This window comes from Syngnathus typhle, linkage group LG7, assembly GCF_033458585.1.
Source record: "Syngnathus typhle isolate RoL2023-S1 ecotype Sweden linkage group LG7, RoL_Styp_1.0, whole genome shotgun sequence".
Classification (NCBI taxonomy): domain Eukaryota; kingdom Metazoa; phylum Chordata; class Actinopteri; order Syngnathiformes; family Syngnathidae; genus Syngnathus; species Syngnathus typhle.
Window position 1 is genome coordinate 12,679,365 of NC_083744.1, and position 17,602 is coordinate 12,696,966.

The 17,602-nt window shown below is 39.5% G+C and overlaps 2 protein-coding genes across 3 annotated transcripts; one reads left to right on the plus strand and one right to left on the minus strand.

Annotated features, from left to right (window-relative positions):
* Nucleotides 1-717: 717 nt before the first annotated feature.
* On the plus strand, nt 718-5,090 carry cstpp1 (centriolar satellite-associated tubulin polyglutamylase complex regulator 1). Of its 2 annotated transcripts, none has more exons than XM_061283779.1 (9): nt 718-953; nt 1,115-1,217; nt 1,338-1,468; nt 1,769-1,853; nt 2,073-2,158; nt 2,605-2,806; nt 3,200-3,309; nt 3,418-3,481; nt 3,584-5,090. In XM_061283779.1, exons 1-9 carry the CDS (start codon nt 899-901, stop codon nt 3,750-3,752), a joined length of 1,005 nt encoding a protein of 334 aa, XP_061139763.1. In that variant the 5' UTR covers nt 718-898; the 3' UTR covers nt 3,753-5,090. The 2 variants fall into 2 exon arrangements, with proteins under 2 accessions (XP_061139763.1, XP_061139764.1); XM_061283780.1 differs by having other exon boundaries at nt 722-853.
* A 55-nt stretch (nt 5,091-5,145) lies between these two features.
* Nucleotides 5,146-15,597, minus strand: mapk8ip1a (mitogen-activated protein kinase 8 interacting protein 1a). The gene is made up of 12 exons (XM_061283778.1): nt 15,267-15,597; nt 13,340-13,415; nt 12,360-12,944; nt 11,225-11,767; nt 10,776-11,024; nt 10,492-10,567; nt 10,243-10,409; nt 10,048-10,151; nt 9,331-9,441; nt 9,200-9,270; nt 9,018-9,116; nt 5,146-8,698 (listed from the first exon to the last, which is right to left on the minus strand). Exons 1-12 carry the CDS (start codon nt 15,336-15,338, stop codon nt 8,626-8,628), a joined length of 2,226 nt encoding a protein of 741 aa, XP_061139762.1. The 5' UTR covers nt 15,339-15,597; the 3' UTR covers nt 5,146-8,625.
* Nucleotides 15,598-17,602: the final 2,005 nt, after the last annotated feature.

Here is a 17,602-nt window from a genome sequence, read left to right on the forward strand (position 1 = left end):
CTACATCCGGTGTAGCGTTGTTATTTGAGTCCAACTTGTTTCAATAATTTGAAACCTTTCCAGGGGCGGAAAAAAGAATGAGGGAGTCAATGTTTTTTAGAAACGTGTTTTAGATTTTTTTTTTTTTCTCAAAGCGAATGCAAGGTATCGGAGATCACTCTTACTCAAATCTCGCTTAACCCGACAATTATTTTATGCCTGCGAAATGGATTCCTCCTGTGTCATGAGGGTCGAAAACTGATTGGTCAATTTTCAAACTAAGCTCCACCCTAAAGTGTAACTTTGAATTGAGGACCGATTTAATTGGTCCAGGATGGGCTTTTTGATCCTTGGAAAGAGTCAAACCTCGGTTTTTGAACGTCCCGGTTCTCGAAGAAATCAGAATTCGAACAAAAATACACAAATGAGTTTTCATCTAACCGAAAAAAAACGTGTTTACTGTATGCCATTAATCCAATAATTATTGCAATGTTATATTATTTAAAAAAAAAAAACTGATGAAAAAAAACTAGACAAGAAAGGGCCAAAGGAATCTTGGTAGGACTTCATGTTGGTAAATCCAGGTTTTGAGTTTTCTTACTATGTAAATCCTCAACATTTTGTTTAAGCTATTTATCTGAGAACAGCATTTGCTTATTTTCAAGCGTAGTGGAGATAAAAAAGGACATTCGCCTTTCCAAAGAGAAGGGTAGGAACCATATATTCGTTTTTGTTTTAACACGCTATTCGAATGGTGACTCACAACATCCGGTTTGTACATACACATTCGAATCCAGACTGAAGGATAAACGAACTAGCAAATCCTGAGACTCATCACATATGAGTACTGTCAAGCGGGACTCAAGAATATCGTGTAATGTATTTTCGGAAGACTTAATGTTCATCTTTTTCTGTCGATATGACGTCAGGATTGAATCGTTTTAACCCAACTGTCTCGGTCGACGAATATCTTGGTATGTTCTTTCCTAGAGACTTGTTCAAGTCTGCTTTTCCTTAGCTTTGAATTTGAGGTCATCCATGGTGGCATTTTGAGTTCATGCAAAAAACAACAACAACCTGGGACAACCCCAGTTCTCAGATCGTGTTTTTTAATTGTTGTTTATTTGCTTCACAGCTGACAGTCATGTGTTGTTTTACCTGAGTGATGCTCTGACCCAACTGCTGGAGCACAAAGTGGAATACACCCATTTTGGCGTAATCAGCTACTTCGCTGAATAGTATGTCACATTTATTAGGCTGCTAATTTACAGGAATTGTATTCTAATCTACATAACTTGTCTAGTATATGTGTGTGTGTGTCTAATATATTTGAACATATTTATTGTGTGTGTCTGTAGTTTTAGCAGCGTAAAGAATAGTAACCACATCCTCTTCCGAGAATTTAACTACATCAGGGCCACCCCTCATAATAGAGCCTCATTTATCAGAGTCTTCTGGAGATGCTACCGGCAAATTGGCAAGAGTGGAGGTGAGGGAAACACTTTGAAAGTAAAACAGAAGAAAACATTTGACCAAATGACCTTGAAAATTCAATTGAGTGAGGACAAATAGTTAGTGTTCTTCAACGAGTAGATCTGCACAAAATATTAATATACTCATTGATAAACACAAATGGATCACTTGTTTGTGTTTAGACATAGGTGCTGGAATTAAAATCATTAAAAAAAGATATTCCAAGAGTATGTTATAACAATTATCCTAACTGAGCAGCGCTCTTGCACGTTTCATGTCAAATGATCTTTTTTTTTTTTGTATTTGTTCCTTTCAGACCTTCTGTCCATTTTGGAGTACTGCTCTCTGCTCCAGTTGTTATGTCCAGACTTCCCAGTGGAGGTAGTAAAGAGTGCAGCCAGGTTCGTTAATTGCAACATCACAGATAACACAATTTCAGTATAAATCCCTGGATATTTTGTTTGCAATGATCTATCATTTTGGATTTATACACTGAGAGGGTGAGCCTCATCTGCAATGTTGTTTGCAGACAGTGACTGAATACTCATAGTGTTTGTGGGCATTATATTCCCCCTGTTAGCATTACAATGTGTTCAAATGCTCTTATTGTGTCCCTTTAGCATTGTTTTGATGGATGGTGGCTCCGATTCCTTGATGTCTTTCTCGGACTTCCTGTATGCCTTCCAGTTGAAATTCTACTACCAAGGTACTGTTTCATGTTTTAAAGACTGCAGGGCCTTTTGGGTAATCATGCAATCATTTATCGATTTTATGTGATCGAAAACAGATATTCCGACGTGCTTAAAATGTACGTCCATTTTGGTTTTAAACAATCTTATTGTTAACGTTGACATTCACTTTTGATTTGTTTATTTCGGAAAGTACAACGCACTTATTAACTGGAAGTTTGATAACAATTGATAGCAGTTTGATTTGATGACAGCAATGACAAGTTAATTAAAAAATAATATATTTTAACAGTTTGATTTGGAGAGCATATCACAGCCCTACTTCTTGATCGATTTAGATTCAGTTAATCCTGTTTTACACTCAATACATTGAAAAATGAATTCAAATTCGACATCATTCTTGATTCCCTTTTCTGTGTGTTGCTACTGTTCTTCTAACCCTAACTCCCAATTGTGCTTGTAGAATTCCTGGATAGCGTGTTGCTGATCTACCAGGATCTGTTAGCTGGGAAAAGTCCAAACACAGTTATTGTTCCAACATCAACTTCTGACGAACCACTTTCTTGCTTGACTACAGAAGGAAATAACAAAAAACAGGACTTAGAGGTCGACGCTTCCATTCTGGCTGGGTGTATAGATGCACTCTGTGACCGCATCAAAAACAGGTCGAGCAATTTTAGTCTCACCAATTTTAGTCTCACCAGGAACTGATACTGATAGATTATACAGTACAGTTGAAATGTATCCAGCCTCTTTATATAGCCTGTGTTTGTGTATATGTATGGAATCTTGGTTATACAACTGTAGGCCTGCGACTAACAATTATTTTAATAATCAATTCGTCTGACGATTCTTGTTTTTTTTTCCTTCGAATTAATCAATGAATCACCCAATTTTTTTGAGGGGCATTGGGGTTCATCTGCACCACAGGAGATTCTCTGAAAGTCTCATTTTTAGTTCCTTCTCCCCCTGAGCGTCCACCTCATCCTTCTGCAATTCAGGACTCCGCTGGACTTGCTTAATAACCGTGTGTTTGCATGTGCGTGTGTTGTGTGTAGCCACCCTCCCAGGTCCTGCTTACAAGAAGCACTGGAAGAGACTGCCAAGTTGTCATACTCCAGTTTACTGAGGAGCCTGGCTAAGCATGAAACCATAAACCAAATGATTGGTAAATATTCTCCTTGTCATTATGTCATGCTGAATACCAAGACAGGATTAGTTCATGTAGATGGATATGTGGAAATGGAAATCTTCAGTCTTTGCTTGTCGGTTACAGGAGCCTTACCGTGTAAAACCGAGGTACTGAATGACCCAGAGATGGACCAGGAACTTGACAAACTGTGAGATATGCATAGATTGTCTTCCTCGTCATGCTTTTCCTTTCACCTTCAGTTCTCGTTGCGGTTTCCTTAAATTGGCCCAATTTGCCTTCATTCCCGCAGCATCGCCCAAATCTCAGTCAGCCCCAGCAGCAACAGTAGTAGTAGTGCGGTGGGGATGCTGAAGGAGGTGCAGAGAAAGGCCTCACCTAGAAGGAACATCCACCACAGGAGGAAGATGGAGGTGGAGAGTGACGGCTCCACAGAGGAGACGGACTCTTCTGAAAACTGAGCCTTCACCATCCATGCTCTCGGTTATAATACAATTTTTTTTCTTGCCTGTGTCACACTACTGTCATTCACATCTGAGTAGTTTAGTAGCATGAAAATACTTTAACCTCTAATGTAAGAAAGTACGTATAACAAAAAGACCTCACTGTACAATTTTAGCGTATTGTTAAGCTTATTTTAGAACTTGGTGACTGAAAGTTTATAACCTAGCTGTCCTTTAACTGTACACTCAACTATGCTCTATATTTTATTGGAATGGGGGTATTAGACTGATAGATACGATAAAGCTATTAAAGATGTAATTGTTTCTGACTATTTCTGATAACTACAAAAATGATTACAGCATTGACTTACAATAGCTGTCATGGCAAAAGGTGACAAAAGTGTTGACACAGGCTACTTAAGACTGGTAAAAATCTAGGTTCTTACTGGTTTAATTTCTGTTGGTGCAACTTTTGGCTTATCCCATCAAGGGTTGTCACTCGCGTGATTTATTTGGCACGTTTTGCATGTCCTTTCTGAAGCAACCCACCCGTTTTGCCATTGTCCAGCACATATAATTGACTGCATGATTCAAATATAGTACTCAAATTTAAAAAAAAAAAAAAAAGAAGAATCAAGCGTAGTAGAGTTAATTTAGTCATTTTAGTCCGACCGCGGAACCAGCGTGGCACGGACATTTTTTGTGACAGCCCCCGCTGACACTTAGAAAATATTCCAACATTTGGAATGAGTGACGATCATGTTCAGTTGTGTTTGACACTGTTGGACCTACTAATTATTCGGTATCAGGTATTAAATATTTAAATTCACTATAGTGAACTAGGTGTACAACTGCACTATGTCAACAGCTGTTACTAAAATAGGTAGACAAATGTTATCAAGCCAAATGTATTTAGGCGGTACAGTATTGTCTTTGTAGAGACATGTCTAAAAAAAACAGGTCTTGTATTGATCGGATCTTATTAGCATGTGCAAGGAGTTATAATGTTGTGGCCAGTTGGTACACGCAATGTCATACACGTCTCATTCCTGCTTTCTTGAATGTGTTTTATTGACAGGAATAACCAATTAACCATCATCATCGGCACTAGTCTGTGCATAATTCAACATCAATATCATGCAGTGTTTCACCCATGGTTTGGTCAAACTTCCAGTATAGAATAATAACTTCTATACAAACATACACTCTCCATGTATTTGGATAATTATGTACAGTTGATCCCTTTAACTGAAGAGATGAAGTAAGACGTTCAAGGGGACAAAACAATCTCCACTGAAGCTGGGCTATCTGGCATGGAAATAATCAAAAGCTTCCCCATTAAAGTTTGGAATTGATCATTTCTGTGTGTTTAATTGTTCTATTTTACTTCAAAATTACATCTTGAGGTCAGAACCTGAGGTTTGCTGAGATTTTTTACCACTTTTTTTTTCCACTTGAAATAACCATGTTAGCGATATTAGTGAACCAATTAATACCAAGCTGTACAAATAAAGAATTCATCTGAAGACAACAGTAAATATAGACAACATAATCATAAAAGAAAAATAAATAGGCACTCTTTTTTGCATAAAACACTTCAACATATATTTCCCGCTTAAATCTGTCATTCAGCAGCTTGTTTTCAGTCACCCACCATGATGAAGTTCATGTTCTGATGGGTGAATTCATCACTTGATAAGGCAGTACTACTCATTTCTGGGTCCAGATCTGGTGAGTGTGAAGGCCAGATGATTTTTATATACCGAGGTCCTTAAAAATTGGAGTTCATTTGCAGTTGAGGTATTTTTTTTTTCATATTTATTTAAGCGCATGCCAGACTAGTGTGATCAGATTTAAACAGGAAACAACAATGTAAGTTCATGTGAGCTCAGGGCATCAACGCAAATGGGAGATGGGGCACAGTTGTGGGTGGGGGGATCACAACGTAACTTTTTCTTTTGTCTTGTATCATGTACTCAATGCTATCCATCCATCCATCCATCCATCCATCCATCCATCCATCCATCCATCCATCCATCCATCCATGTTTTGGGAATGTGAAAACAAACCAGAGTACCTGGATCAATTCTATCCGTAGTAAAATGTACTTAAATTTCTATTTTCGTTCTTAGTGACACCCTTTTTTTTTTTTTTTTTACCATGCAAGGGGTTGTGGAGTTACTGGGAACAGGTAGCCGGTTTTAGTGTTCAGAATAAGAAAAAAAAAAAGTTGAAATCACAGTATTGTCTCAAAATGCAGACAAGTAGACTATCCGAGCTGTGGCAGTTAATTGTTCTGTAACGTTGGGAAATTAGTCACAATAAGAAATATTTTAGTTTCAGTTGCTCCCCATACCCCCACTTCCAAAATCCAATCTGCGCCCCTGGCTGAGGATAATGTTGACTGCTAAGACAACAGGCTGCGGTGTTGAACATCACACTCAATTGCACAGAACACCTAGGCCACTACACAGTGCTTACAAAAAACTGCATGTCAGGAATAGGGGTTGTACAGACCAATTCATTTGTCAACTTTACTACTCAGAATTGTTTGGACATAGATGGGTCACCAATCACATGTTTTTGGCTTGAGGAGAAAGCAGAGCTGCTTGCAGCAAGAGGGCTCTCAATTAGATGACTTCAATACTTTAATTGATTAACATTGTCTTCTATTTCTGAATGTGTATCTTCTGTGAAGTGATGGAAAACCAGTAAAGGGGTACAAATAACAATAAAAAAAGTCAGGCATCATGACATTTTTTTTCACAATGATGGTGGAAGGAGATTGGGAAATTATTCTGCTGTAGGAAGAGGTCCGTCATTATTGCAAACGTGACAGATTCCCAAAATGTTCTGCTGTGATGGGCCCAAAAGGAGGACAAACTTTTAAGGGTTATCTCAGATCATGTATTTTTTTATTTTATTTTTCTGTATCTTGTCTGAAGTTGTGCAACCCCTACTCAGGAACACTACTTTTGTGGTGGGCAAAAAACAAACAATGTCAGAACTGTTGAACCACTGTAGATTGTCTTGGGATTGTACGATAAAAAGTGACACGTTTGTATTATTTTCAAACACTTTGTTTTCATACAGTATGTGCAAAGAAAAAGCAGGGCCATTACTTTATGATACACTACTTTAAACAGCAAATGGAAGTTATTAAGAAGCCCTTGTTTGGCTGTGCTGAGTCAATAAAGAAGACAATTCGATGACACGAGAGGCACAAGGACTTTGAGAAGTTTGAGTTCAGACAGCTGACTTTACTCAAAACGATGTTGAAAAGTGATACATCTTGCTGAGGATAGATGCACACTTCATGCCCTCTTCATTTATACGTATCTAGGATTGCAGTATGACCAAAGATCGACTGCTAATGTGTGCTTTCAAGTAGTATCTACTATTACAGCAAGGCAAACTGTAATTTTAGTCAAAAGATAAAAATAATCATGTAAAAAAATATAATATGGGAACAAAAGGAACACAGTTTTGTTCAACAAGAGTCACTATGTACTCTAAATGGATGAGTTTAAAGAGGAAGTCAAATTTTCTTTGTAATCATTTTTCCTGTGCAACTAGTCAAAACACAGTGTTCTGATTAATCTTTTGTTTGTGGAATATTATTTAAACTGACATAATCCACCTGTTTTTATTCAGGTCTCAGGTCACAACCGATTATGGCTCACCAGTTTTCTGAAGCTGAGCCGTGATTGGTTAAGACCTGGCAACTGTGATGTCATTTTCAATCAACAGCAAGTGGCAGAATGGATACCCCCCTGGGATGGATGAAAACAAGTGGATTTTGCTTCTTTCATTCATATTCCATAAACAAAACATTCATCGGAACACTAGGTTTTGACGAGTGGGGGCTCATACTACATATTATTAAGAACATTTTGGGGTTGACTTCCCCTTTAAGGTGGCGTGTAGAGCATCTATTGTGGCAGGAACTCATATGTATTTAAACACGAATAAAGAGTCAAATTTGAATCATCATCATTTGAATCATGTCCACATTTAAAAAGTCTCTATTGATCATTTAAACATTATTTTATTGTCTTTCTAACTTTGCAGGCCTATTCCTAAAGTACATTATGTTTTGAGTATGTGTGGTCCTGGGCAGGTCTGCTGTACGTTACAATTTTGGATAGTTCACATGATCGGGTCCAACCTTCCATCTAGACATGGCTATGTGACATACAGGCAAAAGTTGTTGCCTGTATGTGGATGCAGACAAGAACACTCAAACATGCAAGCAGTCTCACATTGGTCATTGAAGTGGTCCAGTTTATGATGTAATCCCTCCCCCCCCACAAACCAAGACTACCTCCAAGCCAGCTGGACTTCATTATTATAGCATATTTTGAATTTGGGCACCCTATTAGAAAGAAAAGAATCTCAGTAGTGCATAACCTGCATGAATTGTCATTCTCAAATCTTGTTTGGGGGTGATTTAAAATGGAGCTGCTATACTGTTTTTAAAACCAGGTTAAAACTATCCGTTTTTTGTTTTTGATTCCCCATAGCTAATTGAAAACTTGAAACATATGATGAAGGTGTTTTAAATCAGTTTAAAAATATTTTAATAAGCTACTTTTTTTTTCTGATTTGATTTTTTTCCAAACTCAGAGATCTACCTGTGTTCTATCTGGTTTTAGGTTTTGTTCCTCTTAGGGTCAGTTATGGCTAGTGTTGTATGGTTAGTCACTGCAGGCTGGAAAAGATGGTGTGTGGGAGTTTGTGGTGTTAACATTGAACTGATCCATCTCAGGCAGTTGGCTGCTTGAAAAGTAGATTTTGAATCCAAAAAGGTTGGGAGCCCCTGATCTAGATGGATTCCACATGCACATCACTAATATTTAGAACATACTGTTGCTTGAAGCAAAAAGAAGTGTCATTCAATGAAGATGTCTTCGGTGGGACAAGAGTAGCCAATGTGTTCCTTGTAATACTGCTGAAAAGCTTTCCTGCAAAACATGAAGGAATGCAGTTCAGACATGTGACATGAGAAAATCGACAAACACCTTTATTGAATTCACAAACAACGATGACAGTTGCTTTTCTTGGGTTTTATTAATACACACATGTATGATGTTGCAGTTATTAATTTTGGATTGTCAAAAAGCAAGCACTTTTAAACTGGATTTGTTTTTATAGTTATGCAAACAAAAGAGTAACTTATCTTTGAATACTTTTTTTTTTAATAAACTGCAACATCGTACCTCAAAGGGCTAAAAACTAAAGTGGATAATGTGCAAAAAAAAACTGAATACAAAACCGGCCTACCCGACTGACTTGGCCAGAGGATGTAAAGTTGTGTCTGCCATCATTACGTGACAGGCAAAGCGCTGTTGGTCAGGATGTTTGGTGATGAAACCAAAGTACCTAGATTAAAATAATAAGAGTCACGTGCGGTGAGCACGCTGACGAGACGATTCCAAATTGGTGACCTCAGTAGTTCCACTTACTTGCTATGATTTGGATGGCAGCCACAGAATGAGATGTTCTTCAAATGAAAGAAATGGAAACACTGCTCTCCCTGAAATAGACACAAAGAAATCAAGAATATGAATGGCAAAAAAAGTCACGCTGTTCGTACCCTGTGAGCAGCGTGACACTGGTCCTGGACGCTGATCTTCACACCCCTCACGCTGACTTCGACCGCACAGGTCGAGGGAGGCTGTCCTGCTAATCGTCTATTATATGCAACCTGTTGACACATCAGTTAATACCACCTGCAGCGTTGTCAATGAAAACTACCAAATGTAACATTTTCTTGTTCTTTTTTTGTTCTCACTCTCCTCAATAAACTGAAATACAACTACGCAGAGATACTAATAAATATATTGAAATCAGTTTTGTAGTGGAAATAAGACTGTTTTATTTACAATCCCTTTGAAAAAGAATTAGAACAGTGAGGTAAATTCCTTTTTTTTTTCTGCAGTTTGAAAACTTGTACAGTAGGTTTGACAGCAAACGTTTTCCCGAGTTCGACCAATTTTGTTTTGTGCTGTTCCGTGTTGAATCAAACGTTCCCTCAATACATTTAGATTATTTTTAATATATATATATATATATATATATATATATATATATATATACCCAATGACACCCAGCTGAGAAAATCATCACGGCTTTAGTTGTATTTTCGATGATTCCTACAAACACTAAAGTGAGAGAAAAAAAAAATTTGTTCGTCCAAACAAATCAAGCGCACAGTGGCTTTGAGATTACTGCTCCTAATTAACATACAGTATTAATCCATACAAATTGTATTTCCATCTTGACCCTTAGAATTTGAGATCTATTTGCTTACCTTGCGCATGGCTGCACAAAGCACATCACTGCCTTTGTGGATGGGCACTTGAACGGAACCTAAGAATCGCACCAGGAACTGCTCTATGGAACCATCCTTTTGTCCTGAGAGAGTGAGATATGATGAAAGAAAATCTTGCATCAAAGTCATACTAGTCTTTGGTTAGGACAGTGTCATATTTATTAATTTATTCACCTTTATTAGTATTTCTGGTTAGCCTGACAGCATAAAAAGCAGGGAAGATTCCAGTCGCTCCAGTCCTCATGTTGTAACCCTGACACCATAGATCCTCAGACTGCTTGAGAATTAAAACCGGGTCATCTGTTTCCAGGTACAGCTCATCAGAATGGCGGGGGACAAACCTAGTCGTTAATAAAGATAGTATTTCAGTCTAATGTCTTGAATGACACGTCGATAAGAATGTTAACATGTAAAAGTGTCAACCTGTACACCGCTCTGTGACTCTGCTGTTGCTCCACGCCATCCAGAATACAAGAAAACACACCAAATGAGCCAGCACCTGAAAAATATCAATACGTATCATACACGTGGTCACTTTCCAAGTGTATTATTGTTATAAGAACTCAACTTTAACATGTTTTTTAAATGCACAGTAATATCACCTTTGTCTGAATCGGAAACACTAAGAAAACCAAATTATGGCTTGTTAGTTGTTGCTATGTTTTATCCAGGATTTGAAAATGACCACAGTGCATGAGGTAACAAACCAGTGGAATTGTAGTTGTCAGAAGAAAACAGGTTGAGGAACTTCTTGCTTCTGGGGGCACTTGCCCTCCCCGCATTTGACTCCTCTTGGTCTGATGTTTTGGTTGCCATTATTTTGGGGTGCTTGCTGACCCTCGCGACCACCTCTCTTCTCCTCTTCACTTCCTCCTCCCGCCTCCTCCTCAAGTCCTCTTCTTTCATCTTTCTCTTCTCCTCCTCCTTTATTTTCAGTTCTTCTTCTTTCCTCCGCCCTTGGAGCAGAAAACACCGACAAATCCGATCCGCTTAATGAATACTTGTCTGGTCTTTTCATTTCACAATCACATAAATCTCAATGAGGACCATTTTTATTTTATGCTATATTGCTTTGGCTGGCACTGCTCAAAAAGATTTTTGTTTCGGTTGAAAATATAAAAACGTTCATCCGTTTTCGAAAACCGACATGTCTCACCTTCCTTCCTTGCTTCTTCTTCTTTCCTTTTCCTCTCCTCCTCATACTCAGGGTCTTCCTCCTCATTGGCTGACTGATAGACCGTCTCTGCATCACTGTCATCATTGTGTCCACTCTTAGTGTTCACGCAATCCTTGACGCCAACCTGAGTGTGTTCCTCAACTGCCAGGGTGTTTTTGGCAGCGTCATCATTTAACCCTGCAGATGCTTCGCTCTTTGGTACATTTTGTGCGCCTACCAGAGCTCCTTGAGAGGCTGATTTGGTGCTCTCAGCCCCAGTCACATTATCATCCTTTCCGTGCACTGGCTTGGCTTCTGACTGGACCTTCCCAGATTTTGAATCCCTTTCAGGGCAGGATTTTGTACTTTGATGAGCTTTCCGGGTGGAAGATTTCTCCTCCCCTTCTTCTTCCCGGATGTCAGGGTTTGCTCGATGCGATAGATGGGGATGTTGGGGTTCAGGTAGAGGTCCCTCTGTGTCTGAGCTGAGGGACATTCTGTTCTGTCTGTTGGTATTTTGACTTTTCCTGTCATGGTTTTGGCCTAAGAAAACACGCAAAGATCAACAAAGGTTATCATTTAAAAGTACATCCATTCTGATCAGTCCTTTATTTTTCAAAGTTTTGAATTTCTTTTCAGAAGTTCTCCCTTGTGGGACTTTTATGCTCATGTGGGCTAAGACAGCGAGACCTGGAATAGCTGCAACGTGCTGAACCTAATCTGTACGTTGTTTTTTATTTCTAAGGTTGACACTGACACGGATAGTCCATCATCTAACCATGTCTAAATTTAAGAATGTCCATATGAACACTTGGCAGAACTTTGAGGGGAGGCAGGAGAAGGAGAGTATGAGTTGGGGCTCTAAATTGGTTGGTCCTTGTCTTGTAAAAATATTTGATGAATATTAAAGGTAAAAAAAGAAATCATAACATTGAAAGGTAAATGCCGCAACCTTTGACAACAAATTTACATGAACAATTTCTTGCAATACTCATTTTCGTTATATTGATTACATAATTATTATTCAGCTGAAACTGTCTTGAAGTCTAAACGGTCAGCAATGTTGCATGATCAAGAGTCAACGGACACATCAACAGAGCCAATCCTCAATTTGAGGCCACGGGTGATTTATTACCTTGGACCTGGGTCTTGTCCTCTTTTCTTGGTGCTACGGGTGTGCGTGGGACCACCATGGCCGTCAAGTAAACCTGGTTTGGGAGCGAGTTGTTGGGCTTCCCCCGTCCAGTCAGGTTTTCCTTTTTGGTGCAGAGTTTCCCACTCCCAACTGAGCCTGAGCTTTTCAGTCCATTTCCTTCTTTTGCTCTTTGCTGTATGGTTTTCTCTTTCTCCTTGCCCTTGGACTCATCACACAGTCTTCCACCTCTTCGTTCTTCTCTCCCTGATGTCACTCCATCCTTCCCTCTGATGTCCCCCAAGCTTCTCTCTCTCATGGCACCTGCTCCCCGCCCTCCCCCTCTTCCTCTACCTGGTCCCGCTGCACCACCTCTCCGTTGGCTCCGAGGCACGCTCAAGGACTGAGCGTGTGTGGCTCCGAGCGGCTGTTTGTCTCGTGGCCGAGCCCGCGTGTCACCAGCTGCAGCTTGAGTGCTGGCTCTACTGTTGGCCCCATTGGCAGTTGGAGGTTTAGGGGCTGGGCGGCGGGTGCGGGGTCGGACTTTGTCCTCTGCTTTTGATTGGCTATCGGGTTGTGTTTTATCCCCTTACAACACAAAGACAAGCATCGGATTATTCATTCGGCAACCTGATGTGGAAATTCGGGGAGGTCTGTAAAATCCATACACGCATTATTTATATTTTTGGGACAGAGATCATGATCATATACCAGTTTGCTAACTTGCACTGTTAATAAACTAATGTATGATGATTGTATCAAAGTTGACAAAGTAAACATATTTTTTTGCAGAAGCAGAAATAAATTCTCTGGAGTCCATGCAGAAGATTGAAGTGTGCAAAGTACATTTATAAGGAACTGCATGGAGACCTCCAAGGGTGAATGATGTAAAAGATGGCTGGGGTGGTTACAGATCGCCACTGAGAAGGAGGAACCTGCTTTCCACGCAGATTTTTGTGTGTCTGGGCCCCTAGTGTCCATACCTGTAATGTGTGGGGATGAAGATCGAGACTCCTTCCAGCTCTCCTTTTTCCCAAGGGAATTGTTGTTAATGGTGTCCTTGGGACAGATGATGAGAAAGAGCAGGAGTAAAAAACAAAAGTCCAACTTGCCACCTTCCGTTAATGCAGCATTAGCCTTTGTCCGTTGCCTCATTTCAAGATACTTCTAAAATAAATGTACAATTTTAGTCCATATTTTTGTCCATCTGGATCTTTCTTTTCTATTGGGAAATTGTAAATAATGAACACAGGGCTGCAATGGTTTACAAAGGTGTTTCAGATACGGCCCGCCGCATCATTTTATGTTCAAACGTACAGAAACTAATCTAGCATAAAGTTGTTTATGTAAAAGTAGGTTTTCTTTAGAATAGGCATTTTGACATTTACAAAAGACTAATATTTCCATGACTCAATAATTAGGTATCAGATCCTTGTTTGTAAATTGTAAAGTGGATTAGCACATTCCAATATGGTACAGTACAGTTTTGCAACACTGCAATTCCACTCACAATAATCTGACATGACAAATGTATTTGATAAAACATGGCAATCTGAGTATTCACGTTTATTGTAAATCTGGTATTGCATTTTTCCTACAGCCAAGGTCAAATCCTTCATAAAATAAAATTGCAGGATTATTATTCATTACATGTCAGCGCAAAAACATTATTGATTTTGAATGATATCAACCCCCAGTGAAGACATCCAATCCAAGATGCTGAAAATAGCAGGGGTCAAAACAATTCCACTGCACTCTCCTAGCTTTTATTTTCAAAGCATATTGTTTTTCTAGGACTTTATTTTGAAAGTCTGCTGTTCTGCAGCTGTACGACATTACTCTTTTGTTCAATTCTCTTTCTGTCACAAATATCAGTAGTGTTACTATAGCTAATTGGCAATACCATATGTCCTTTTGGACTAATGAGTTCAAGGACCTTTATATATATATATATATATATATATATATATATATATATATATATAAAAAGACTCCACCTACACATTTATGTACTTTCAGTTTCCATTTCAATCTGCAGTGAAACTAATAACGTTACTATCGTAGGCTGAAAGAAAGACAATGTCAAGCTTAACATGTAACGCATTTTTAGCCGTCTATTGTATCACTGATAATAAAATATATATTTCAATATATTTTTTAACAGTCTATCAAATGTGTCAGGTTTAGGCCCTCTGGACAAAAGGCTCGTCCTTACGATTACAGAGACGTTCTGTACATGATCTAAACAAGTCATAGTCTCTCTAAGACTAGTCTCGCATGAAGTCCTGAACTTTTTTATTAAGCAATTTGAAAGCTGATGATGAAGGGATGCTGCGAGGAGATGACTCCACTCTGATAGGAACTGACACTGTAAACAGGATGCAGCTCATTTAAAGGCATACTGCTCCTGCATGGTCTGGCCTACTAAACACTGAAAAAATGCTAAACTTGTTTGAATATTCTTTATGAAATGATGAGTCATCTAAGCTTTGCTCGTATGCATGTCTTGTAATATATTGTACATCGTATTGCTGTTGAACATATTAAATCCCCATATCCAGAGTTAAACCAAGCATTCATTTGCACTGACCTGCAATTTGATACATTTCTAATTGTGTGAATCTGGCACGATTATCAACAGACAAAACCCACATCCACTGCCCATTAAATGGGCACTGCATATAAAATCTTCATATTTTTCCAGAAACGGTGCACACATACACTCGACCGCAAAGACTGACTCAAACACACAGCCTATGCTGTATCATGATGACAGGACACACAAACATTCACACAGTGTGGAGCTAATGATGCTTGCTGCTAAGTACAGGATCCACCCATACTCTCGCACACACAAACTCATTTGAAAGAGATAAAAATATCAAGGGTGGAGCCATCCCTAATCCCTACCTGGGTGCCGGCTTGTGGTCGCTGTGGCATTAGAGCTAGCGTGGTGGGCCTCTTTGGTCGATATTTGTCCATGACAGCACAGACTGCTCCGCCGTGGCGCGGTGACAGCCTCCACCCACCCTCCTCCTCCTTCTCCTCCTCGTCTCCCCTTTTTTAAGCCGGTGTATATTCTCCGTCTTCTCTACCTCCCTGTTTCTCTCCGTCTCCCTTCTCTGACTCCTGAATCAGCCCCAAGCTAGACAGTGGACACACCCCTTGCATTCCCTTCATGCTTGATCATTGGCCAGGCTCATTGTCACAACATCGACATCATCTTCCTGGCAGGAGCAAAGCAGTGACGAGACAGGGAGAGATGGCAGTCAGATGGGAGATGGAGAGAGGAGTGGGTGGATGATGTAGTAGATGCAGTGAGGATGGAGGGTTGAAAGAAGGCAAAGGGGGAGGAGAGAAAGTCCTCACCGACCAATCATCACAAGGCATGACATCACCAGCTTCTAAGATGCTCTGCTTATGCTGCATCCCGTAAGCAGAAGCCACTATGAGTGCATATCAGTTCTTCGGTTATACAAGAGGACACTATTTAGAATGAGTTAAAGGGGGAAGATTCCCATCACAAATTGAAATCTTATTATTAAGTAGGGAACATCAGCAAGAAATTGTTTAATGCAAATGTAATAGAATTGATGCTGGCAATGTTCTTTTTTTTGGGGGGGGAAGCATGCTTTGATAGTCTCACCCTCCAAAAGTCTTTTCTAAATTGCAAGATTCTAAACCCTGACACAAGTTACACCACAAAAATTAGACTTTAAAAATCAGTCTCCTCATTGAATAAAATATGATAAAGTCATTGTGGGGGGGGACAAAATTGCACATAAATACTTTAACTTTCCAATTATTTTATTCAGACTACACTGGCATGTCACAAACTTCACGACACCAAGGAAACAGCCAACAGCAAGTCATTTGGAAACCAGACCTGAAGGGGAATATTTTTTTAAATGAAATATGCACAAACAATATTTTCAGACAGACAATTGTGTAGAGAGTTCAAGTCTTACCAGCAGAATCCTTTCAAAAGCCACCAGGGCCTGCAGTTTTGGCAGGTCTCCTCCAGTTTTTGCCAAAACGCCAGTAGATTGGCCAAAAGGGATAACGGGGCTCACCGGGGATGTAACGACTTTGCACAAACATAGCCTTTCCTCGTCTGTACCCTGAGCCAGTGTCAAAGGAGTAGACGGGCTCTAGATGTGACACGCGACTGAAGACTGGCTTATTGAGTTCATTTCTGGGAGGAATATGCCATTGATCATCTGGTTGAGATGGTACAAAGTCATTCAGTTCTGGATGCCTTTGATTTTGACCATCAACTACAGCCCCAGCGTCGTAGCCAGAGACACCAGGACCCCAATTAGGAAGCGGCCCCAAAACATCACCCTGAAGCGCATTTCCTTCAAATGAGTTTTGACCTTTACGACTGGGAGGCTCAGCATTGAAACGGGCACTTAGAGGAACACGCAACTTGGATGGATCTTGGTAGCCTTGCGTCCAAAAACCAGAGTTGACTACTGGCGAAGCAGCATAAGAGCCATAATCTAAGAATACACAACACTTGCACATTTAAAGAACAGAAGTGATGGTGCATCTTCACATTGTGTAGAACTTACCTAGTTGTAAAATATTACAGATTATGCTTCCAATCAGCAGACATGAAATCATCATCCTGCTGATATATTTAAAAAGACATTTTACTACCACGCTACCACTGCAAAGTTGACCACTTTTGCAGCAAAGTTACTTACATAACACTGGTGGAGGAGGGGACACAGAATGTTGTCAGGCTGTGTATGAAAATGACATAAAACCATTGCAAAGTAAAATAAGACCTATTCAACCAACAAAGACTCTGCTTACCTGCTAGAAATCCACCAAGTGGCTTGCTCAAGAGCCCGTCTGCAACTCTGCAGAACGTCCAAGACCTTCTTTTATGGGCCCTTACACCAAGTGTCTAACTCGAAACAGATGGTGACAATCAATGGGAATGTGTGATTTAAATATATACATATATATATATGTATATATATGAACTTTCTTGGGATTAAAGTTACTTTATGGCAGGAATTTTCAAATAATTTTGTCCAAGGGATCACCATTATAACCAAGAAGCAACTCGGGCACCACTGCTAATGTGGAATATTGTTTTATTTTGTGCCGAAGGAGGCTAGACCTAAAACAGGCTTTATTTGCATCTGTATGTCTATTTTTGGAAATCTTTGACATCATTTGGACGGGTAAATGATTCACAAAATAAATCACGTCTAAATAATAAATCCATTTTA